Here is a 26,653-nt window from a genome sequence, read left to right as displayed (position 1 = left end):
ACTAAAAGTTTTTAAAAATTGGTCTACGAGAAACCCCCTAAAATCACTATTAAAATTGTGGCTTTTCCCAACATTGGACAAAATTTAATGTTATTAATCACTTTAATTTTTATTAATCACTGAACAAAATTTTACAAATTTAAATTGAATCATTGGATTTTATTTAAAATTAAATTATTTTTATTTTGAAAACTTTCTTTAGTTAAATGGACCAACATAACTAATCCCCAAATCCCCAAATCCATCCTAATCCATAAATCCCCAATCTTAAATAGCTCCAAAAATTCTTAATAGTCTTAAATAATTCGTCAAAGTATTGAGTTATTTTAGCTATGGATTACTTATTTAGAATTGGGGATTATCCTCTTTAACTGAAAACAATTTTCAAAATAAAAATTATTTAATTTTAAATAAAAGTCCAAGTCTCATTTTAAATTTGTCAGATTTTATTTAGTGAATATTGAAATTAAAGCCATACATTTACTGAGTAGTTTGAGACCAGAAACAACTTGGTGACATATTAACAACTTGAGATATAAATCTTTTAATAACAACTTATTTCTAAAAAGGTCAATTTAATATTGTATTGTGCTTCGTAGCTGGTCTAAAACTCATCCGTTTTTAATGGCCAATAGCTCAAATGAAAGCCCTTACATCAATGAATATTTTAAGGCTAGAACGAACTGCAAGCGTTAATAATAACTGGATATGTAGAATTTTTTTACCGTTGAAAGTACGAAACAATTATTAGAAATGTATGGGGTAGAATTTCGTTTGAATAAATCTCCAAAATGAAAAAGGATATTAAATTAACGGATTTCAAAATTAAAATCAGCATGAAAATATAGTTTAAAATTAAGGTAAACGCACCAGTAGCTGACAGTATAAGAAACTATACGCACTTAATAATCCGTGGTTTTGAATAAATAGGAACTAAAGAGATATTACGGATTTTATGTGATTCTAAATTTAGTGTAGTTTTCAAATTTGTCATACAAAAAGGGTTTTTTAAATATATTTTATAACATTTTTAAACTTAATTCAACCTTTGTACGTGTTCCAGTGGCTGACAGTGAAAAAAGTGCTTGTACCAGTAGCTGACAGTCAGTTGTCCCAGTAGCTGACACTGGAACTATACATGAACTAGCTGCTAAACCTAAGGGTTTTATAATTTATAAGACGAATAAAATCTTACTTAATAATTAAATTATAAAATCATGTAAAACGTTATTAAGAAAATTTATTTTACATATTTTAAAATAAAAAAATATTTACATTAAAAAATATATATATATTTTTTATTTATATTAAAAACATATATACATTTTTTTAGATAATTTGGCTTATTAATTAAAAAATTAAAATCATTTTATAAAAATGTGTGATCACATAAATTATAAATAGCATGCAAATTTCGATGGGTAAAGCCAATTTAATATTGTGCAAGTAGCAAATATCCCCTGTCAGCTATTGGAACTTGTATGGCTTTTGTGTACCAAAGCCTGACATTGATATAATTTTTAATCCAAAACCCCTAACACCCCAATTTTATCATGAAATTGTCAACAAAGGTATAATTGATAAAAATAATGAGCCTAATCATTAATACTATTTAAGAAATTTAGCGAAATGACTAAAAACCAAACTTACCTTCTTAACAATTTCACTAAGGGAATCGACTAAATGTGATGTGTACAGACAGGGTCGCTTTCAAACCACCACCATTCAGCGAGTATGGGCTAAATTTCACTGATTTTTTTGTAAACAAATCAAGAATAAACATATGTTCTTCTAACAATGCAATCATGTGTAAATATTTTTAAGAGACCACATTATAATGTAAAGAAACTCAAACTGTCAGCTTCTGGAGCACTGTCAGCTACTGGTGCATTTACCTTACGTGTCACAACACTATCATTAATTTAAAATCTTTTATTTATATGCAATATGGCGATTCAAGATGGCGGCCAAAAACGCGTTACATAAGACATAAGACATTTATTGATCTTTAGGCAAAATTACATGCAATCGATCTTGTCATGGATGCTTGAAATGCACAAGACAGTCATAAGTACAATAGTAAAACATGCTGACTAAAGCAAACATAAAAATAAGTGTTCATTCTACAAAATTAAATAAGAGTGGCTATTTTGGAAAAAAAAAAACTAAAAACATCATGCAAAATTGATGGAGCTAAAGTCTGCTTCAAAATATTCTTTAAGGCTGTAGAAGGGCCTTACTATCAACCATGCATATATCACATTCTTAAAACTACCTAAGCTAACATGCTGAGCTGAAAAAGGCAAGCAATTGAAAAGGTAGCTTCGAAGGACGTGAGAACCTTGGTCAGTCTTGTGTAGGGTCTGCAGATTTTGTTTTGACCTCGTGTACCATGGTTGTGTACATGCCTGTAGAGAATGAGAGTGTTTAGGTGCTTTTTGGTATGTAAGAGACATGCAAAAATGTACAAGTTGATTACAGTTTGAATTTTTTCCTGTGAAAAAATAGGTTTGCAGTGTGTATTTGTGTCAGAGTTAGTGATGATTCTCAACATCTTCTTCTGGGCTACTAACACACTACTTATGGAGCTAGAATTTCCCCAAAACATCAACCCATAGACAATTCTACTTTGAAAAAAGAGAGAAATAAACCATTCTTAAGCAATCAGGGGATATGCAGACTTTTAACTTTCTAACTAAACATATTATTCGGTGTAACGATTTACATAGGTGTTTGACATGCTCATGCCATGTTAGTTTAGAGTCTATGTGCATACCTAGGAGCTTAACACACTGAGAGAATTCATTTTCTAAATTACCAGCACTTGTCAAAGTAAAAACAGCAGTTTGAGTTTTTTCCCTATTCATTAACAACATATTGGCTTTGTACCACTCATTTGCTTGATTAAGAATATTATTAGCAGCCACTGGGATTTCAGTAAGTACTAAATTTTTTGTGACAAAGGTTACATCATCAGCAAATAAGATGGATTTACATTCAACATTTGAGGAAAGATCGTTTATGGCTATTAGGAACAGTAGAGGGCCCAGTACCGATCCCTGTGGTACCCCGTACTTAACCTCAGTTACATTAGAAAATGAGTTGTTTGACGAAACTTTTTGGAGCCGATCACTGAGGTATGATTTCAACAAAGAATTTTGATTGCCAATGATTCCATAAAAATCCAATTTGTGCAAAAGAATATTACGATCGACACAGTCAAAGGCTTTTGACAAATCACAGAGGACTGCGCCTGTGGGATTTCCGCTTTCAAAGCCAGCAAGTACGTGACTTATGAACACTTCGACTGCATCGATCGTAGATCTACCAGGCCTGAAACCATACTGACAGTCAGTAAAAAGGTTATGTTGTTCAAAAAAGTTACTTATTTGATTTTTTATTACAGTTTCAAAGACTTTTGAAATAACAGGGACCAGAGAAATCGGCCGGTACCCTCCTGGATCACTCCTGCTACCTTTTTTGTACACAGGCACAACTTTAGATATTTTGAGTTTGGATGGGAAAATCCCCTCATTTAGACTGGTATTAATACATAAAGCTAAAGGTACAGCTACTGATTCCATTAAGGCTTTTAAAAGGTCTGATGATATGTCATATACATCACAGCTTCTAGATGACTTCGTATCTTTGATAATCTTTAGAACACTCTGGCCACTCACTGGAGTCCACTGTAGGTTGACAGGAGGTTTCCTCAGATGGTCAGTTAGCAGTTCACCAGCGGTCACGTCTGTGGGTTCGATGCTCTCTCGAGTCTCCGTCACAACCCTCTGGAAGAAGTCACTAAAAGTCTCTGCAGATGGCTGGGGATGGACAAAAGCTGAATAGGTCCCACTCTCTTCCTTGACTACTTGCCAGGCTGTTTGGCACTTATTTTTTGCAGCATTAATGAAGTTGGTGTTGTGATCCTTCTTAGCTTTAAGTAACATGGACTTGTATTCCTTGCTTACTATTTTGTATTGATTTTTGATAGCTTACTCACCAGTAGAACGGGCACAGTCGAGTAAGAGCAAAAGGTTGTTCCTCATACGTGCAAGTTGTGGAGTAAACCACTACTTTTGCTTTGATTTCCTGTTGAGCGAAGATCTAGTCTTCAATGGTACAAATAGGTTTAACCAGTACATGAATATATTGTGAAATTTGTTATACCTGTCCTCTGCGTTCAGACCGTGGAGTTCAGCATACCAATCAATGTTCTCGAGGCATTGCTTGAGATCATAAAGCTTCAGGTCGTCGAATGGCCTATAGGTTAGAATGGCGTTCGAGGGAGGCTCCTCATTTTCACACAGAGTTGCATTTAGGTTAGGCCTATTAATTTTGACACTTAGAAAACAGTGATCGGATATTGGCCAGTCATGCACATCAGCCGAGTGGTCAAAAGGTTTAATATTAGTCAGTATATAGTCTATGCATGCATTTGCCCTTGTAGGTCTGTAGTTGGTGCAATAGATACCCGCCGATCGGAGAATATCATGAAGCCTGAGCGTGTTAGGCTGTTGTCCAGATGCTTCGATGTTCAGGTCACCGCATATTACTATATCTTGATCATATTTTGTCAAAAAGTCCAGTAATAAGTCCAGTTTTTGAAAAAATACAGTGTCACTACTGCCACTGGGTTTGTAGAGTGAAACAATAATAGTGTTCCATGTCTTAAGCCTAATGGCACAGGCTTCAAAATTTCTCTCTACACAGAACTTACTAATGTCAATCTCCTTAAACTCCGTATCTGGAAGAACATATATCGCTGCTCCTCCATGTCCAAAACACGAACGAACGTATATTGACGCCAACTGATAGCCTGAGATATTATAGAGTGAATAGTTATCTGAGGCTAACCAATGTTCAACTATACACAAGATGGTATACAATATAGGAAGAGCCACCATTTCGATGTCTATAAGCTTATTGGTAATACACTGCACATTACCGTACAATATTCCGAGCGTTGGTTTATTATTTTGTACACAAGTTGCTTGCGTCGATTCCGAGGAAACATTACTTAGGCTTGTCGTTGGCTTCCTAAAAAAACCTTAGATCTCACAAAACGGCTTGATTTCTTTTGAATGAAGTTTTTAATAAGTGTTCCTTCCGGCCAAAACTCAGCGCACAATACTTTGTCAAATTGTAAGGGTTCCACTCCTATTTTGAATGACCTATAGCTATTGTAACGAGTCGAGATATCCTCACAGCATGCACTTTCTATTCCGTTATCAGCCAAGTAGTCATTAACTAAAGAATTATTTACAGAAACGTCTAGTCTAGAAATAAAGATCCAGGATTTATTAACTGCTTTGTTTTTGGCAACAGTCTTCAGATTTCCAAAAGCACCAGATTTTGTTCCTATGATTGGGACTTCAGTCTTCTTAATATGCCTATTACTTACAAGTTGACTACTATCCTTAGACCTATGCCCACTCTCAGTTGAAGGGTTGATTTGAGAATTAGGTTGTCTATATCTATTAGAAGAAGGTACTTTCAAAACATCAGAGAATAGTTTACCTGATTTTGTTTGGTGGTTCGATCCATGAACTTCTGAGTTTACAGCAGGACTAGTAGTGGCTTCTATTTCTAAACCAAGAGAGGTTATGTTATTGACAGATGCAGATACGTTACTATGTTGTTGACTGTTTGTAGAGTCTGAGCATAGAGTCAAGCTTAGGCCTATGTCTGGTTGATTACTCGATGTTGATCCGTCAACTCGATGATCCTCCACCGGTTCGACTTCGGTTGGTTCGATTTGCAGACAGCTAACCTGTTGTCCTAACCTAGCATTTTCGTCAATCAGTCTATCAACTTTTTCATTTAGTTTTTTGTTATCACTAAGTATATTGTTAACTTTTCCCACCAGTAAGTTGATTGTTTTACTGATATTGGTTAGATCTGTAGCTTGGCAGTCCGAATCAAATATACAGTATACCTTTTCCAAACACGCAGCACAGAACCAATGTACAGACGACGATAGTTTATTGATTTGCGTATACTCCTTTGAGCTAATATTTTCACAGTTTATATGAAACCACTTTTTACAGAAAGCTTCACACTGTAAACCTTTGTCAGTTTCTTGAACGATTATATTACATTTATTACAAAACTCGGAACCGGCACACGTGTTAACCGTATTCACCGCCATTAGCAAAAAAAAAAAAATGTTACATATCGAAATGAAGTACTAACCACCGAATAAATATCAGCATTGGTACCTATCAAGTCGATTTTGTTCAAAAATGTTCATAAAAATGCATGTGGTATATCATTTTCAAAACTTGTATGTATTTTAATGTAATTTAAATAAAAAAGGCATTTTTCAATTCACCAATGACATCCTATTAACTTTTAAAGCAAACATATATATTTTATTACTAAGATAATCAATTATTGGTATTCTTTGACCCTTAAAACATAAAATTAGATACAAAAATTATCATCCTGCCTCTTCTATAGGGTAAGATACAGCAAATATGCAGTTTTTAAGCCATCTTGGCCGCCATTTTGAATATTTAAATTTGCTCAAGGGTGACAAAGTGGCACCCTGCAGATTTTAATTATATAGGTCTTAAAGAAAAAGAAAACACTAAAAAACATTGGGTGGACCTTACTTTCAGGTTTGGGTGAAAAATGCCTTTTAGCAACTAGACTATTACGGTATAGCTAAGCCCTGCCTCATACCACACAAGTCTCATAGACACAGAAAATATTTTTTCGCTATATAATAAATATAAATTTTCGAAGATTGAACTTAAATTGTTATGTAAACTTTGTCAAAAATTAACGACTAACTAGGCCTATACACTATACAGGGTTAGGCAAAAGTCTGGAACCCTCCAGTCAACTTTTTAACGCGTTGCGGTAGGAAAACCAAACTCGGCACATATTCACAACATAAGAAATTGCACTTTTTCATCAAAGTTACAACTTTGCCCCAGCCCCCAAAATGGGATAGGCCTATTTTGTGGGCAGCCCCAAATTTTCAAATGTCAACCTTGGTTAGAACATCCTGCTTGCTTTGAATTTAAAATTTTTCATTTCTATATGACAAATATTTAATTGAATTTAATATTAAAAGAGAAATATTTAATTTAATATTTGAAAGAGTTTTGAACAAATAATAAATCTCACACACGTTTACAAATTCTTATTTTATTTTAAATCATATTGTACGAGTTATTCAAACTTGCACAAATATTTACTTAATTTTACTCAACTTTACATTTTACTTTCAAGGGTAAGTTGCATCATTGGATGTTATGCACTACTTAGATTATAAGGTGTGAAGGTGTGTATCCTGGCTAAACTAGTCTAAAAGAAAAAATAAATAAGCTTGTGGTGTGTTTATAGCTACGTTTTTAAGCTCATAGGATTGTGAAGCTCGCACACTTATAACAGGAGAAGGGCATCTGCAAGATGCAACGATAAAAAACTTCAAAACATGCTCTAGAAATGCATAACGGGTTATAGCCACATTTGGTGGTGGTGTTCTAGTTATCCTGCTAATAAATGTTACTAGTTGTTTTTGGCACGACACATTCCCTAGACCCGGATTGAGCTATTCTCATCCTAATTAGATCGTATTTATTGGGCCGGCAAAAGGAAGTAAAATGTTCAAGCGAAGTTTCTTGGCCGAACCTACACTGATTTTGTCCATTTCTTGTCAGTGCTATTGTACAGTGAGCGCCATGGAATCTACTATGGTGGATAAAGCGGTAAGGGAACAATAGTTTTAAAAGTCTATTTATATCAATTTTTTAGGTTTTCAGTGTATCTGTTGAATATTTTGACCTCTAGATTGCAAAATTGACAAGATATTTTGATAAACCTTGCATTGATAGATAGAATATTACATTTCAAAGAGGTTCCATTACTATTTTGGAAAAAAATTTGGTTATTACTGATAAAATTAAGTTTAAAAATAATATATTTTCGAAAAAATCAAGATTAAAAATTATTTTTGGTTTTTGACAGCTCTTCATGTAGTAACAATTCAAGCTTTTGGCTTGCAACTTTACAAAAAATTGTAGAATTTAACGGAGAACAAGGAAATGTGAGTTTTTGTATACCTTTTATTGGGATTATTTTGGTCAAAATCTAAAATATTGTAAAACATAAAAAAAAATAATTAAATTAAGCGAAATAAACAAAATTGTATATTTAGCTTATTTTTAAACTCATCTTAATAAAAGTTGGTATATGGGTTCTCCTAGTAAAGAAGTATCTCATAATGGCCTAAAGCGTCTTTCTTTTTAATGTTTAATGATAAAAAACAAGCATACTCACTTTCCTATGTTAACCTTATGGGGGGAAAATAGAAGAGGATAGCTCGCATATTTCTGATCACATCTTATTAAAACTTGGTACATTCCTTATTTTATTTGAGTACTGCATGATTATGGCCTAAAATCTCTAGTCTTACATTTCTGTTGCACGAAACCTGCTTATTCCCATCCTTTAGAAAAAAAAGGAATTTTTTGTTTGTCTAATGGACGTTTAGGCCTAAAATTGAAATAATATTTCAAAAAAGTGTTTGTGATTAGATAGAATATTACATTTTAAAGAGATATCATTACTACTTAGTGCAGAAATATTGACTGTGGTAATTTTTTTTAACGAATACTTGATCCAAAAAAACTAGATAAAAAATATGTTTTTATTTTAGTAGCCATTCCTACTGTAACCTTTCTACCGTTGTCTAGCGGATATTTTAGGCCATAGGCTAATCAAGTAGTACTCAACTATAAGAAGGGATATACAAAGTTTTAATAATATGTGTTCAGAAATATGCAAGCTATCGTATTTTATCTTTTCCCCATAAGGTTAACATAGATAAGTGGGTATGCATGTTTTTCTATAATTAAAAATTAAAAAGAGGGAAGTTTTAGGCCATCATGAGATACTTCTCAACTAGGAGAACCCATATACCAACTTTTATTAGGATGTGTTTAAAAATAAGCTAAATATACAATTTTGTTTATTTCACTTAATTTAATTATTTTTTATATTTTACAATGTTTTAGATTTTGACCAAAATAATCCCAATAAAAGGTATACAAAAATTCACATTTCCTTGTTCTCCGTTAAATTCTACAGTTTTTAGTAAAGTTGCAAGCCAAAAGCTTGAATGGTTACTACATGAAGAGCTGTCAAAACCAAAAATAATTTTTAATCTTGATTTTTTCGAAAATATTTTAATTTTAAACTTATTTTTATCAGTAATAACCAATATTTTTGTCCAAAATAGTAATGGAACCTCTTTGAAATGTAATATTCTATCTATCAATGCAAGGTTTATCAAAATATCTTGTCAATTTTGCAATCTAGAGGTCAAAATATTCAACAGTTACACTGAAAACCTTAGAAAATATATTTTTACATATAACTAGAAAACGAGTGAGTTTAGGCCATATGCTTATAGGACATTTTTTTCTATTTTGTTCCAAGGAACCATTTCCTGAAGTTTGTCAGGGTTCTCGTGAAACACCCTGTATACTTATATAAGAGAAATAACATTTTTTAATTTTAAAGAATAAATTTTTAGTAGTTGCTGCGATAGACGAAAACCCCACAATGAATATTCGGCAATGAAATACGTCAATATTAATAGAAACACCATTGCAATGAAAAATAAAATTCAATGTCTCACACACTTTATCTACGATATTGGGATGCTTTTATCATTTATTTATTTATTTATTTATTTATTTATTTCCCAACGGATTGCACCTTTTTACAAAATATGTGTGTACAATTGAGATGGCATTTGCAATATTACTAACTAGAAAAGTAATAACAATGGTAATAACAAAGTGATAATAAATAGTAATAGCAAGTAATAACAAATAGTTATAACAATAGTAATAATAAATAGTGATAACAATAGTAATAACAACGTAATAAATAACTATAAATATTATAACAGAAGAATAAACTAAAAAGAGTATCAACAAAGAATATGAACAGCAAGTTTCAACGATGACAAGACAAATATGCAGATGTGCTGGAGTGTGGTTGCTCAAGTGATCAGGGAGACCTTCTTTTTGAACCGTAGGGGCTTCTCACCGAAGAAATCCAGTTGAGCAGCCGCCGTGCTACCAGCCTTGAGTAGTCGGCTAATTCCGCTGTTGTAAGAATAGTAGGCTGGGAGAAAGCGTCTGCTGAATATAGTCCTGGAGCGGGTGCCTCTGGGTGTGGTAATGTCGATACCACTCAGGATGTTGGGGCAATCGACAAACTCGTTAACCAGCTTGTAGAGCATGAATATGTCAGCATGATGACGTCGGAGTGACAAAGGCAGAAGATCGAAGGACTTCTCCACATCGTCAACCGGGGTAGTGCGGTAGGTAAAACCAAGTCTCGGTCCAAGCATCCGTATGAAGCGGGTTTGTATGCTCTCCAGTTGGCTGACGTGGTTCTTCTGGAAGGGAGACCAGATGATAGACCCATACTCCAGCAGCGGGCGTACCAGGGACTTGTAGAGCGTGATCAAGGTGAAGGGTGAAATGAAATTCCTTGTTGATCTGAATATGAAACCAAGCAGGGATCATAATGGATAGGTTAGGTTAGGTTAGGTTAGATAGTCTGGATAAGGTTAGGATAGTCTTCAAACTTTTCGTTTACATACGTATTCACATTAAAAAGGTTTTTTACTTACATACACCTGGCTGTTTTTGTATTAGTAAATGTCTTAAATTAATAACACTCGTGAATGCAGCACCAATAGCAATTGGTCTTATCAGCAGATAAAATGATTATTTGTTTTTCAAAATTACAAATTAGTACCAAGTAAGTAAGTAAATCCAGCGATACCAACTTATTAACTTTTATAGTAACAATTTAAAAATAAATCGAATATTTTAATAGTTAAGTTTATAACGTTTATGGCTATAAAATGGCATTTAGAGGAGCTGAAATAATTTCATAAATTATTTTACTAGAATACAGCTTGCAGTACTATCTGCGTATTGTAGTTAGGATATAAATGAAATTTCAAACTAACTCCATTATTCGTTAGAACGAGTAGAGTTTGATGCACGAAGTTTATATAAATTATTCAGCATATAATACTATCAGATTACTAAGAAATCAAATATGCTTTCAAAGTTTTATAAACAAACTTTAATTTTCCTTTTTACAAGGATTGTAACGTGTACAAAACAAACTAATATAGAAGGACAGAACAATAGATCATTTTGAAAGTCTGTTTATTTCTCAAGATAGTAGTCAAGAGTCCTCCCCTCCACCTACGACTACGGACCCGAAGGGCTCAACCGGGGCCAACGTAAACTACGTTGGCCCCGGCTCAACACGCCCATGCGGGGGGTGCCGGGGGCTCAACTCGCCCATCCGACGGTGCTGGGGGCTCAACACGCCCGTCCAGTGGTGCTGGTGGCTAAATACGCCCATCCAGCCGTACCCGTGGCTCAACACGCCCATGTGGGGGGGGGGGGGGGTTGCCAGGGGCTCAACACGCCCGTCCAGCGGCAACCGGAGCTCATCACGCCCATGTGGGGATTGGGGTTGCCGGGAACTCAACACGCCCGTCCAGTGGTACTGGTGGCTCAACACGCCCATGTGGGGGGGTTGCCGGGTGCTCGACACGTCCGTCCGGCGGTGGCGGGGGATCAACCAAGGCCTCACTAGAAAAAAACAGGCAGGTACGAAAACCTGAAGGCCCATAATGAAATGCCCTGACGCATTTAGTGCAAGCAACACTCGGGACCTATCTAATCCCTGACAGGCCGAAACCCGCCATCAAAGCCAGGAGGAAGGGGACCGCCAGCAAGCTGACGGGGGCACCCCAACCCCACATTTCCACCACTACCCGATCGCGGCCATCCCATTGCTGGGAAACCAGGGATACCCAGGGCGATAGATCCCCAGATACCCCTAGCGGGCTTGATCCCAACACCCGATCTATTTCGTTTGCCCATCAAGCCCAACATCACTGCCAGTACCTCGGGGTTTCCCAAAAGGAGGCGGGTTTAGAAGTGGGACCCACCCGGATGAACCTATCCACCAAAGGTGGCAAAACCCTTAACTCAATTGAGGTTCCAGAGAAAAACCCCCCACACTCTAGATAACCATACCTTCCGGGCTCAGAGACAGGGATTGGCTGATGGAGTGCGCCCAGCCGTTACCCTCACACTGCGGAATGTTACGTTCCCCTAAAGTGTCCCCGTGAGCTTACGGGTACTTGCCCGATTTCACCTCCAGGAAAGGCTACTTCCAGGTGAGAGATTGATGGCGCACTTCCACCTCTCGCAGAGCTGAACATCCCACCAACCTGGATGGAGGAATGTCACTGGGTACTCTCCCCTAAGGGGCTGGCTTGTCCAGTCGTCCATAGCTATGGCCTACTTGCAGCGCCGATTTCAACACCAAGCAGTTACCTCCCCTTTGGGGGCTTTGCTTGCCCGTTTTCCACCTCCCAGGAAGAGGCTACTTCCAGAGCCGAGGATATGCCTTACTAAATGTCAGTCGCATACTACAGGCAGAACAAGCCCCATAGAACCACAGCCACAGGCAGGTGGGAGACCGAAGTCTCGCAGAGCTGAACACCCACCATCCTGGATGGAGGAATGTCACTGGGTACTCTCACTTTGGGTACAATCCAAAGAGGCTGGCTTGTCCAGTCGTCCATAACTATGGCCTACCTGAAGTGCCGGTTCCAACACCGGGCAATTACCTCCCCTCTGGGGGGGGGCAAGAGCTAGGGTCCGCGTGGTCGCTAGGCCACGTACCCACGCAAGTGTGAGCCCCCTGCGGGTTCAACATGCCCGTCCGACGGTGCCCGGGGCTCAGCACGCCCTTCAGGCCCCACACCGGTGGCTCAGCACGCCCATTCGGCGGGGTTGGGCCCGGAGGCCAACTCCCTTCCTGGTCCCAAACACCCTGGTTTTATACCCGCCGAATGGTACCCAAGTGGTGGGAGGTGAGTAACTTACCTCCCCTATCGGAGCATCTTTCATTCTTGTGTCTCCGAGTACTTTTGTAGCTTTAACCTAAAAATTGTCTAGGGAGTCAAAAACATTTCTTTACATTAGCTTCCAATTTAGATGGACTGATCACGTTCAATGCTATTGTACCTTATCAAAATGTTCGCAATAATATTGATCATATTATATAGGGTCCTTCAGAGGAGCAATGGAGAGTTAATATGTCAACACTACTATAAAACACGGAGTGAGTTAGTGTGTCTGAACGATAGTGTCTCTCTTTGACCTTGGTAGCATTACATCTCGTTATTTTAAATACTGCGAAAATAATAGTCTATGAGTCAGTCGTGACCCGTATTTTGAAGCGGTCCCTCTATGAGTCACGAGACGCAAGTTTGTATGTGTTCAACTAATTACTAAATCATATGTATAAAAAATTTAAAATGTAAAATAATGTATTTAATTTTAATTGCATTTAGGCAACGTAATCACCAATACAACTTAAATATAAAAAAAAATGCACAGCATATTTTTCCATCCTACAAAATGGCGTTACGTTGTTGTTGCTGTTTATATTTATTTTCATTTACAGGGAAAAAGGACTTCTATCTTATGGTTAAGTTAGGTTAGGTTAGGTTAGGTTGGCAGGGCCGATAAACCCCAAGTTATTGAATTTACGCTATAATTGTCATTTGAAATTAGATGAGATATGTTTAATTGATTCGAGGTTCAATCCCACCACTATTATTCTTTTTGGCTTTGTTTTGGCCCATTTGTCTCTTAATAGAAAACTTATGCTCTAAAAACATTTTTCAGACCCTAATCACACTTCCCGAGGCCCAGCAAAGAGAAAGTAAGCTTTATACCCAGACTGCTTCATTGTTGTGGTGTTTTTGTTGAGTAAACATAATGATGATTCGGTTGTGTGTATTTTTAGAGTACAGTAGTTAATAGTAGTATATAGTAGTATGCCGTACATAATTGTAATCTGTGTAATAACTACAAGAGTTTTATTTGTTTGATGTAACCAGCATTACGTTAGATAACAAAAATATGGCTTTCTGGGACCAAAGAAAAGTGTTACTCAGTAAACAATAATAAAAATATGCTTATTTTGTTATTTTACATTTTAGGCATAGAAAAAATTTTCTAAGCAAATATTGTGTTAACTTTTTTTAGTTTAAAAATAGTGCTATAATAAACTAATTCAGATCGATTACTTCATTCATGCCCATTAAGGACAGTTATTTAAAAAAAAAACTATTTGAAAAACATCCCTTGCTAGTTGAGTTATAGAATGTCAATTTTACTATTTATATATCCCATTTATATATGTATGAGGTAGTTTTGTGGTTTTGATTGTTGATTTATTGACTTATTTCGCCTTTTGAGTATCCACGATATGTGATTATTTTCCTTAAGACAAGCTTCACAATGTTTTAACAAAAAAGTACAGAATCTTACACTGAGAAAAACAATGATTTATGAGTTATAAGTATGTAAAGTGTGCATTTGAATTAATTAAAATGCAAAAACTCACATGCTACATTGTGCATTAGTAACGATCTATGGACCGATGTTCAAATTCAGTTTTTTAGTTACATTTGAATTGAATGGCGGAAAAATTACTCTTAACGAGTGTTAAAAAAAAGAGGCACTGTACTTTCGTATTATAGGTCACTTATTTTACAGCGCGCTGCGTGTTTAGGTTAGGTTGGGTTATCATAAATCTGTATATTAGAACTTCCTCGTTCTGTTATGAATTGAACGATACCAGATGAGTCATAACAAATTTATGATAACCTAACCTAACCGCCGCAGCACGCTGTATAAGGGTGGCCTCCGTATAATACGAATGTACCCAAAAAGAATATGGTATCAAATTAAACTATCACAAGGTGTGCTTAATGGATTAAATGCGATATCATGGCTGTATGCATCGATCAACTACCTATACCGGTAAACATTGAATCCACACCCAAAGATAAAAGATTTAATATATACAATTACGCGTAGGTCTACATATATCTTATAACATAAAGAATAACTCAAGTTAATCTAGCGAGGTTTACTGAATATGTAGCAACCTAGGAGGATTAAACATGCCTCTCGCCCACTATACGATTTCGGTCGTACGACACTGTGTTGTACGATATTCTTATCGTATGTGTGGTCCTCGCCCACTTTACGACACTTTATCGGATAAATGACCAGTTGCTCGGTAGCCCTGGAAGAGTGAGTGTGTGTTGCGCAATATCTTAAAACAGTGATTCTGTATCAAATAGTAAAACAATGAATCCGTTACGTGTTGTTGCAATGTGGCTGCTGTGGCGCAGATTAAGTGATAGTGGCCAATGTAGGCCTACAACATTAAAGAAATAATTATTTTTATGTGTAGATTATTTCTTAAGTTAGTACATTTAAAAACATTTTCATATTATATATGTCCATGCGTTTTACAAGTGTTTAAAGTCACCATAACTATCGTAGGTTTTTGGGATAGTCTGGTGAAAAGTCTGTATGTTCCATTTTTAAACGTTTTTAAATTTTAATGATTTAATTTTATTAATATAATCTACAAAAAGTAATATTTAGGTATTAGTGAAACTATTTCACACAATATTTAATAATAATGATTATAAAATATTAAATAATAACCAAACTCGCATTGTTTCATAAAAAAGTATGAATGAATTGTAAAAAATAATTATTCACGATAAGAAATACCGTACGCAATAGAATGGTCAAAAAAGGCAGAACCAAGTGATATAACAACTATAATAATGAATAAGTGTGAGTTTATTGTAAAAAGTATACATAGGACTACTGCGGAGAAAGCACGACACACGACAAAAATCGTATTGTGGGCGAGCGCCCATTTGATCGTGTAAGCCACTGCGAGTTAGACAGTCGTGCGACAGTCGTGGATCACAGTGACAGTGGCAGTGGACGACTGCACCACGACAGTTTGTCGTAGTCGTGAAATTATCGTATAGTGGGCGAGCGCTCATAAGATCCAATGGTTCACTATTGAAATGTTGTTCCGACACAGTGTCGAACGACCGTAATCGTATAGTAGGAGAGGACCAGAGGACATGCTCGAGTTTCGTTGAAGCCAGCCAGCCCACCGCGCATCGTATCGCGATGGGAGGGGGCATTGTGTTCAGAAACATACATAACCGAACCAGCAACGAAACACACCAACCAATCAGGACCGTTATAATGTCATATTAGATGTATAGTTAATAGCAATCATGAATTTAAAAGATTTATTTAAAACTACACCATGCGAACAAAATTAAGAACTTAAATTAGAATTGCAAAAGGTTTAGAAACCTTACGAGGACGTATTCATGTACGAATAGTAAATTTAAAGATGACCTATTAATGTGTTTTAATCAAACATAACGGTTGAAGGATGAATGTTTTTATTTTTCCCCTGCTAATATTATGTTAGTATTGATTATAATACAATACTCAAATACCTAATAAATTAACATAAGTATTTGAACATATTTTTGCATAAAAAGAAATCAAAACTGTTTTAAACTATAAAATAATGATACGTACTTACTGTGGCGTCAGAGGATGCGAGAACTGAAAGATTTCTCTTTTTACTCAAAGTTTATTTCATATTTCTTAACATAAACCCTCAAAATATGGATTAATATGTTTAAAAATCTAAAATTCAATGGGCAAGAAAATGTTTGACTTTAATATTTGTAATTGAATTTGAACGACTGTGAGTGTAATAAAAGCGAACGTCCCTTTGAATTTTTTCTTGACTTCGGATATTTAAAATTACTTGCCTAGCACAAAAATGCCTTAAAACTAGCATAAAATGGGATTAAAATTTTGATAAAATAATAAGGAATGCTAATTTATTATTTATTTCAAAATTGAAATTGCATTTTTATTTAAAACCTAAATTTAATAAACTTGTTGAAAAACTGTAAAAATGAAAAAAAAATAATAAAGTTCTTATTTTGAATACTCCGATTAAATATTGGTAAATATATAATTTTTATTTCGAGAAACTCTTAGGGAACACGAATAAATTGATTATTTGCATAGATACATCATATTTAATTCAACTTCTTAATTAAAGTAATCATATGTTCAAAGTCAAAGAATTCATTCAAATTTGAACTAAATAGTAAATAATAAATAATAGTTTTATGGAAATGGTTTACACCATTCGATAGAAAATTTAATTTAATTTAAGAATGCCATCGCTGAATAACACAAGTGTTTTAGTTTAGCGGCAATTTTAATTCGAAACAGAGCGCGTCGCGTTTTTCCCTATCTCTCCCATGCTATAGCGGCGGCTTTTTGCCACTCTACGGCTCCGCATGCCCCTCTAGTGTTCTGCTATAGCTGGCTTCACCGCAACACGTTTATTCCTATTCGCGTGCCCTCTCCTTAATGTTTAATCCTCCTAGGTAGCAACAGTGGTTTATATATAGGTATTTTAGTATTCATGTATTTCAGTAGTTTGTAGCATGTGTTTTGGCGGATTTAATTATAGTTTTACTTAAGTAGTTGAGATTGTTATTTAAGTGACAACTTGACTGATTTTAGAGGTGAACTGGGTGTTTGGACTGTACGGAAGTACTGGCACGATAGACGGAGCTGACGTCATCGACGCCATTCGAGCCCTCAACTTGAACCCTACGATCGCGTTTGTCTGTAGTCTGGGGGGCTCCACGACAAGAGGTGAAGTACCAAACCTACAAACCCCTGGTACAACCTACGCATATTTAATTAATACGAGAACAAAATTGTGACAGCACAATTAGATGGGTGCAGTCACGAATACTAGAAAAGACCCGGTATGGATCATAAACATAAACAAATGACGTTTTTGGCCCGAAAATAAACAATATTTAACATTGCTTAAATGGAATTGCCAAAACATATGTTCAATGCTATTAGTATAGGATTCGGGCAAACAACGTCATTTGTTTATGTTTATGATCCATACCGGTATTTTTCTAGGATTCGTGGGTGCAGTTATTCTTTCGAGATCAATACGTAAGGGGAATGAGTTAATTAAAAAGTGCTTAAAGTTCTTAGATCACATATTTTATTTTGAGCGAATTTCCCATATAGGGAATAAGCTATTACTGAAGTAATCATGGTAAGACCTGGACGCGGGACCGATTTTTTTTCGTTTTGAGGTCCCTAGAAGCCAAAAACACCATCCGTTCAAATGCATATACATGTGTGTCCGTTTGCACGATAACTCGAGCAAAAATGATCCGATTTTGATGAAATTTGGTGTAAACGTGTAAACCTACATTTATTCGAACGAGTTCGCGAACTAGCATGATCGGACAATGGGGACGGGGGTTTCCGGGGGGTTTTATGGGGTAAAAATTGGGGTTTCCCATTTTTGAGCCAAAAAACATAACATTTAGCAATTTCTTTCCAAAGCATGTTGTAGAGATTAAAAACAAATAATTTAGTATATTGAAGCGTTATTATGTGCCTAATGGTTACGGAGAAAATTCCAAAAAAATGTAAATTTAAAATGGCCATGTTATTTTTATGGAGAATAAGAAAATTTGTTGTAGTTTGCTTGTGTAGGAACATATTTTGATCAAATTTGGAAAATGCATTTATTTCATACTAACTATTAACATTTTACAAAAAAAAAAAAACAGTTTTACCCTCCCTGATGCAGCAAACCTAAGTACTTGTTAAGCTAATTCTATTTAAATAGGAATTAAATGTTGTATTTTTAAGTAGAAACTTTAGTGTAAATCCAATCAGGCAAATGGAAATTCGCTTAGTCTGCAGGTTTGCTGCGGCGGGGGTATTATTTTATTCCCAACTGAAATTCGCTAATATATACAATGAATTACAAAAAGTTATATTCTATAATACAATGCAGCTAGCAGTAACAATATTAACTAGGATTGCTTTCAGAGTAATAAAAGCCAGCTGAGTGTTCATACCAGGCTTCATAATAATCGTTTTAGGAAGTAAGACATTTTTAAACGTCTATTAATAAAATAAAACCATTTTACAATTGAAAGTATGAGTTTTTCGATGATGACAAGTCTACTTGCACTGTTTTAAAACCAATCGTAAAACCGCGGGTTTCAAATTGATCATTGGTTTGACAGTATACTAATAAGATAAAAATTGCTAATTTAATTTTTTATGTAAACGCCAATTTATATAAGGCGTATAATTGGTTTTTTTGCAATTTACTCTACAAACCCACCCACTTACGCGGAAATTCATATAAAAAAATATGTGGATTTTACTATAGCCAAATCTATAGTATATTATATACCTGTTTGCGCTATTTAAAGTCAATAATAAAACGTGTTTATAATAGACTATTTAGTATTTATATAAATAATAGTTTAACAATTGCTAGTTAGTTAAAACAGCTGATTCTAATAGTTCGTTCTAATTCAAATTTGCATATGATAATAGTAGTTTACGCAACGATTGCGTTAAGTGAGTCTTTACGACACGAGTAGAAAATTTAAGGCACGAGCCTTGGCGAGTGCCTTAAAAAAACTTCTACGAGTGTCGTAAAGACTATTAACGCGAGTTGCGTACACTACTTTACCTACGACCGTTTTTTAATCACTATCAATCTGGATTTAATTACTAACAATCACTACTGATAACTTTTTAGAGAGGTTATGTTTTCGTGTATTGTCATTGCCACTGAAAGTGATGCAACGACTTGTTGTATAATCAGCTGATTTCCTGTAATTACGTGTTTGTTAAACTTTGTTTAATATTACATTGCTAGCAGCATTCTTACCATAAATAATATTGTATCAGGTACAATTCGGCAAATATTTCATTTATTTTTGGACTTCCACCAACTTAATTAAGAATTAAGAATACGCGAGTATCAACATGAACAAGTCGGATCAACAATTTAAATTGGTCAACTGATCAGCTGATCAGCTGATTAGTTGACGTTCGAAGCATTACAATTTTAATTCTTTTCTCTCAATACTTGAACCTCATTGGTCCGTTACCTGTGTGGATATGAGAAAACTATGCGGATATGAAATGAAACTATGCGGATATGAAAGTAAACAGCTGTAAAGTGAAACTTTTCAATTCTAAGAACTGGACTGAAATGGCTACTTTAAAAAACGGTCGTAGGTAATAGTTATTTGTGCAACTAGTGAGAAAAGTGAGCAATTGACTCACTCGAGAGAAATCATTGCTCACGAGCCGTAGGCGAGTGAGGAATGGTTTCCCGAGTGAGGCAATTGTACTTTGAACTCGAGTTGCACATTATACTTTTCCTACAGTTACCAGAAAACAAATAAATTGGTGAAGAAACCTAACCTATTTTTACACAGAAGTGAACTTTTAATATAACATTTAATGTGAAGTGACAAATACAACAGTACAACAGCTGACCAGCTGATTTACAGCCAGTGCTGCCAACGTATTTCGCGCGCATACGACGTTGCCTGCATGTTACGCGCTCACTATTTCGTGCATTCAGGTTGCAAATCTGGAGTGAGACAAAGTAATTAGAGTGAGACAATGTTAACATTGTCTCACTGATGAGCAAATTGGCCACTTTGCTTTCTCAAATCAGTGAGAGAACATGTACATTGTTAGGTAACTGTAGGAAAATATTATTTTTTATGTAAATACAAACATTTACTCTAGAACAGCCTACTCAAACATTTCTTACATGAATCATCTTCAAAACAATGTAACTATTTTTCAGTCAATGGTAAAACATGTATTTCTAATAGCATATTCATAGCTTTGTATAACTCAACAGTTTTCTATTAAGTTAATAATAACGCTGATTTAAATTACAGTATTGTTTCAGTCCTCATTAATGTTACAAAAAATAAAATCTGTAAAATACTGTACCTAGTTGAACAATGGCAGTTTCCAAATGCCCTGTAATAGCTTCTGTGAATTCATAAATCAATCACCTTAATGATTTTTGTACTAAATTTAGGTCGCATATTGGCTGTCTTATAAACATCTGCTCTGATTATTATGTTATTACTTCCTAGTCACCATGGCAGCTCAATAACCTAACGTTAAACATTGATCGTTTTAAATTCTATAGGCATTATGTAATTGAGAGTACAATAACCCCTTCAGTAAATGCCCCTTTATTGGTATTTAGACTAATTGAAATGTAAACAAAGTTCAGTAGTGTATACATAAATCTATTGCGTTGGTAAATTTATGTTTGATGCCTCTAATTTTCTTTAAACGATCAATCAGGCAAGCTAGTCAAATATCGGTAAGGTATGTTCGTTTTCATTGCAAATGACGCCAGACGCTATTTTTGGAGCTATATTTTATCGGTGAATAATATCCAGCATTTTCTTTTGTGGATTTGTTAGTTTAAAGAATAATGCAGTTTTGTGAAAATTATAGTTGAAAATTAATGCACACGGGCTAAAAGTGCATTTTCGACACATGCTGATTTTCCTACCACAGCATCACCTTGGTTGTTCTCGAGATCGTGTTGAAAGGAATCACGTTATGCTCTATCGATTAAATGTTCAATTACAACTAAGCCGTATTCTATTTAACTATAATAACAGTAGTCTATGAAAGACCAATGATAATGTTTCAAAACAAAGTATTGCTGGAAGTTCGTGATGGACAAATTTATTTGGGCGAAAATGTTTCCAAAAAACTTATAATAAACCTCTATTATTTTTTTTATGTAGGACACACTTAATTCGCTAAAACATATAGGCAAATTTGTAAACATATTTTCGTTTACATTTCCTAGATATATTATACATAATCTTATAATGACATATTATTTTGTATTTCGCACACGGTGTTACAGGAGAGACCTCGATGACTTTGGAAGAGTTCTGGAAGGTGTACTGCGCTGTTCGGGACGACACGAACGAGGGAGGTTTCGTGGACTTTATAGAATGTCTCAAGATCTACGACGTTGGTGAAAACGGCCTCATGAAGTTTGTAGACTTGAGTCACATGCTCCTGAACTTGGGTACATAAAGTTGTTAACATATAGCTAGAAATATGTGTGGTTATAGGTCTCACCTAGGGATTAGAGAGTCGTGGGCTCAATCCCTGAGAATAGTAAGTAGTTTACTGATGGTTTGAAACTAAACCCAGCTGTTCTTGATCTCGCCGAAGAAACAATTGATCTTTCCCAGTAACAATGCTACACAAGGTATCTCATTCTATATCCGGTTAATTACCCAGCATGGTGTTTCTGTCTTAAGGGAGTTTGGTGGAAAATTTGATCTTGGATTTTTGTTATTGTTCAAATTGTACAAAAAATTAGAATTTTTTTTATGTTGTATATTAAGGGAGATATGGAGCTTGAAAGTAGTAAATTTGTCATATTTTGGTACCAATTCACAGGGGGATGGGTGATGCGATTCTCACCAAAATTGGCATTCAGGTGTGAAAAATAAGATAATGATCACTAGCAATTTAAAACTAAAAACTTTTAATTTTTTTTTAATTTTTATAAAATATAAAAATATTAATTTTTTAATAATTTTAAAAATAGCTGTTTGTCTTTGGGTAAAATTCATCTATATGTTGGAATTTAAAAAAATGCGATATGTTAACTCGTTTGGGCTGTGAATTCGTACCTTTGATGCCTTGCGCTGGCGGGACACTGCTTGTTGAGAGTGTGTACACTCACGCCGGGGCTATAGAATACATTAACATTATGTAATTATTAACACCATGTAACATTAACAGAATACATTTATCGTTGCATTACCCATTTCTCCTGTGAATTGGTAACATAATATGACAAATTTACTACTTTCAAGCTCCATATCTCCCTTAATATTCAACAAACAACATATTTCTTATATATTTGTATCTCTAGTATAACTGAACAATAACAAAAAATCCGAGATCAAATTTTTGACCAAACACCCTTAATGTAAAGATAATACATGAGTAGCTTCATACTACATAAGCGTGCGCAGTTAGTCTGAACTGAAGACGACACAGTACTCTCCTAGCCAAACAATTGGTGGGAAACTTCATTTGCAAAATAATCAATAGTGCGCATTTTATTTACTATCTTGTTGGTTTTACTTTAATGCACGGTTTTTATTAATTGTTATCTTTTTTGTCATTTCTGCATATTAAGAAATGAAAATAATTGGCTGTGGTAAATGAGTCTTATATGCACAACCCCACATTTTCTTTTAACTACATACTCACTTGTCTAAGCTCTAAACTTACAGAAATTTTAATGAACCTTTTACAAATTCATGTATCGCAATGCTAAATAAAGCTGTACAGTATTGACTTTAAACGCTGTTTTATGTATGAAGGTTATTTAAACTTTTACAAATTTAGATATATGCAATGCGAATATAAGACTTTGATCACGAAATAAATGTGTTTGTTAGCTTTGAAAGTGCTTGATGGATATTTGGACCCTAATGAGCTCGGATATTGGTTTTTAAGAATTGGTTGCATTCTTAGTTATAATGGGTGGTCCAATATAACCGCTATAGACATCCCAGAAACAAAAGAACCCCTACGCCAAAACCTACCAGCACGAACCACGTGATCTTTTCGTTTCTGCGCAGGTTGTTTTGTTCTTGGGATGTCTATAGCATTTTGTTTTGTGACAGCTCAGCTAATTAATGATTTTTGCGTTGAATGGTTCCTTAATTAATAGCATTTTTTATAATTATTAATTGTTCAAACCATTCAATTTTTCTAATGGAGGTGGCATAGAAAATAAATAATGTGTGAAATCTATGCAATGTTTGTTTCGTGGGTGTGAAGTAATAAATAAATCAACGCAGTGTAAAATAACAATTACAGTTTATTAAAACTCATATAAATATAAAGAAATTCAAATTCATGAATTTCTTTGAGTTTTAATAAACTGTCATTGTTATTTTACACTGCGTTGTTTTATTTATTACTTCAGACTCGCGAAACAAACATTGCATGGATTTCACACATTATTAATTTTTATGCCACCTCCATTAGAAACATTAAATGGTTTCAACAACTTTTAATTACAAAAGTGTGCTATTAATTAAGGAACCATTCAACGCAAAAATCATCTCTCTAACCCATGAATTAGCTGTCACAAAACAGAATGTTAGTGGTTATAATGGACCACCACACACATTACAAACCTTATAACAAAATTTCATGTATTCTCCACCTAGCACAGGCCAATTTGTTGTCGTTGTTTTGACAGGGGAGCCAGTAACACAGGATGAGCTAGATGGTGTCCTAACAGACTGCTTGTTAGAAGAAGAGGATGATGACGGCTGGATACCTTACTTGCGTGAGTAAATTACATTTTACAATAAATTCAGTAGTATAATATTGCAGAGAAGACATTTCGATACGTGGGGTGCCTAACTGAATCTCCAAAATTAAATTATACCTCTGAACCTTAAAACTAGGTTTAAAATTCACAAATTTTCAAACCTTTTTGAAGCAATTTATTCATAAAAAGTGTAATGGTTTATAGTTTTCAGGAGGTTCTGGAGCTCTTTAATATATTTACGTTATACATAGATCTGAAAAACTTGGCTTCTTAAATTAAACCTTTTTAACAACATGTCAATATTAGCCACTACTCCTAGGTACATTATGTTTTGAACATTTATTGTACATTAGCACTAGTCTTTTAATGGCAACCGATGGTTTAAAAATAAAGTTAAAGATAGACCTTTATTTTTATTTTTCCTGTTCTATAATAGTTCTTTAATACCTTTCAATTAGTATCACAATTAGTGGGAGTTTGCTTTGAGAATTTAAAGTCTACCCCAAAAGTTATACATTTTTGGGTAATCAAATCAATATGGCTGATGTTTGCTGTATAAAATGAGAGTTCAATTATACACGTATGTGCTAGGTAGTGAATAAATGATATAGAATAAATATTTAAATATCAAAAATTAAGATGGCTGACTTTTTAGCCTACTAGTCTAAGATATCAATTTATAGTATTTACCATTATTCTTATGTAAAATACATACAGTATAAAATTAAGTGACAGTAGATCCCTAAATTTTTGGACTGGCCTTAAAACACCTTATGGTTGATTTAAAAAGAAAAAAAGTATAATATACAAATCCTTAGTATATTTTAGGGCTTTATTTGTGATATAGAAATATATTCAAGATCCTCAGGACTTAAAGAACCTATGTGTTTATATCCTTAAGCACCTATGTGCTTAATGTTGTTAACTATGTGTTTGATCAACTCGAAGATTCATTAATGAGTATGTTAATTAAACATTGCAAACCAAACGACAAGATGAGGGGAAATGAGTTCGTTGTTGTTTTTCTCAATAAAGTACAACTATGAGGTCGCTTTAGTACTGTAGACGATTTACTATAATTTACTATGTTACTAATGTTTGTACAATTTTTCAGCGTTCTTGTGTCGCTTGTGTGAGAAGCCGGTACCTAAGAGCATAAAGCCAGAATAAAGACTGGATTTCTACACCATTAAATTAACATGGCGGATCTATTGACACACTAAAAATTATATAATTATTTGTATAAATAAGCTGTTTTAAAACGTACTTGTAAATAAAATCCAAACTTTCACATGAATCTTACTTTCATTACGATTTCCTTTCATTGCCTTCAGTTTTCATAAAACTGATGTTACTTGTTATACAAATCTAATAAACAATTAATTTTCCGTGAAGTATCAAAACTAATTGATTTTATACATGTTTGGAGAAGTTAAAGAAATGAGTGAGATACCTTAATTCAAAGGCTTTTAACCTCGAACTATATAATATACATGTGCAATCTTATCAATAAAATGCAGTAATATCGGTTAAATACTGATTACTTCGAGCTACATTTAAATTTAAAAGTTTATATGTTTGTTGGCCATGAATATTTCTTAGCAGTGATGCTACTTTGCCCTTTCAATTACAAAGCTCGTAATGAAAATTTTATTTGTGACCATTAGGCGTACAACATTTCCACATACATCATTATTTATTTTTAATCTCTACCTAGTTTAAAGAGAAATAAAAAATATTATATTTTGGGGGTCAAAATGGGGTAACCAGCTTTAACCCAAAACCCTCCGTTCCCATAATCCCATCATGCTGCTTCGCGAACTCGTTCGAATAAAGGTAAGTTGTTACAAAACATACATCATAAGAAGTCACTTGTTTTAGCAATAATAGGACCGATGGTGTTCAGACTATTAATTGTAGTTTATCTTCAAACACATACATTTATGCTGATGTATTATATACTTAAGTTTACAACTTAAAAGGCTTCTACCATACGATAAAAGTATTGATCCAAGTTAGTAAAATTTATTTAAAAATTAGTATCAGAAACGTGTGGCTACATGTAGAAACATTTATAATCATTGTAGATTTTCCTTTTGTTTCCATTGATACCAATCTAAGTTTACTTTCACAAACTTTGTATCAGAGCTATGAAAGCACGGGAGGCTTAACATTAGATCAGTATCGAATCGGGAAAGACCCATAATAATCCTTATTACAAAAAGTATCTTGCTGCTTTGATGGAAAAAGAAACGGTCAGAAAAAAAATATATTTTTGATAATAGCTTAGATGTTATTCAATTATCAATATAGTTAAACAATTTGTTGTATTTTGAACTCTTTTTCCGCACACGGGGCTTAAGCCTACGCGGAGCAATATATTTCCTTATAAATATGTATCTGTGTATTGCATTGTTCAATTTCTGGAAAAACT

At 34.5% G+C, this 26,653-nt stretch overlaps 1 protein-coding gene across 1 annotated transcript; it reads left to right on the top strand.

The window, feature by feature from the left end:
- The first annotated feature begins 7,621 nt into the window (after window positions 1–7,621).
- Window positions 7,622–25,516, top strand: LOC128998415 (myosin light chain alkali-like). The gene is made up of 6 exons (XM_054424532.1): window positions 7,622–7,718; window positions 13,761–13,797; window positions 17,526–17,660; window positions 21,769–21,936; window positions 24,145–24,234; window positions 25,334–25,516. Exons 1-6 carry the CDS (start codon window positions 7,692–7,694, stop codon window positions 25,387–25,389), a joined length of 513 nt encoding a protein of 170 aa, XP_054280507.1. The 5' UTR covers window positions 7,622–7,691; the 3' UTR covers window positions 25,390–25,516.
- The last annotated feature ends 1,137 nt before the right edge of the window (window positions 25,517–26,653 follow it).

The sequence above is a fragment of the Macrosteles quadrilineatus genome, unplaced genomic scaffold (assembly GCF_028750875.1).
Source record: "Macrosteles quadrilineatus isolate MER2022 unplaced genomic scaffold, UCM_ALF_1.0 Scaffold_7__1_contigs__length_78375512, whole genome shotgun sequence".
NCBI classification, from domain to species: domain Eukaryota; kingdom Metazoa; phylum Arthropoda; class Insecta; order Hemiptera; family Cicadellidae; genus Macrosteles; species Macrosteles quadrilineatus.
Note: the sequence above shows the minus strand (reverse complement) of the source record. Positions and strands in the feature narration are given on the sequence as shown.

What these genes read in the sequence shown, in the direction of transcription:
- LOC128998415 (XM_054424532.1), top strand. Translation starts at nt 7,692, where the DNA reads ATGGAATCTACTATGGTGGATAAAGCG. An exon ending in GGGGGGCTCCACGACAAGAG is followed by an intron (nt 17,661 to 21,768) that starts GTGAAGTACCAA and finishes ACGGTGTTACAG; the next exon opens with GAGAGACCTCGATGACTTTG. An exon ending in TCACATGCTCCTGAACTTGG is followed by an intron (nt 21,937 to 24,144) that starts GTACATAAAGTT and finishes TTGTTTTGACAG; the next exon opens with GGGAGCCAGTAACACAGGAT.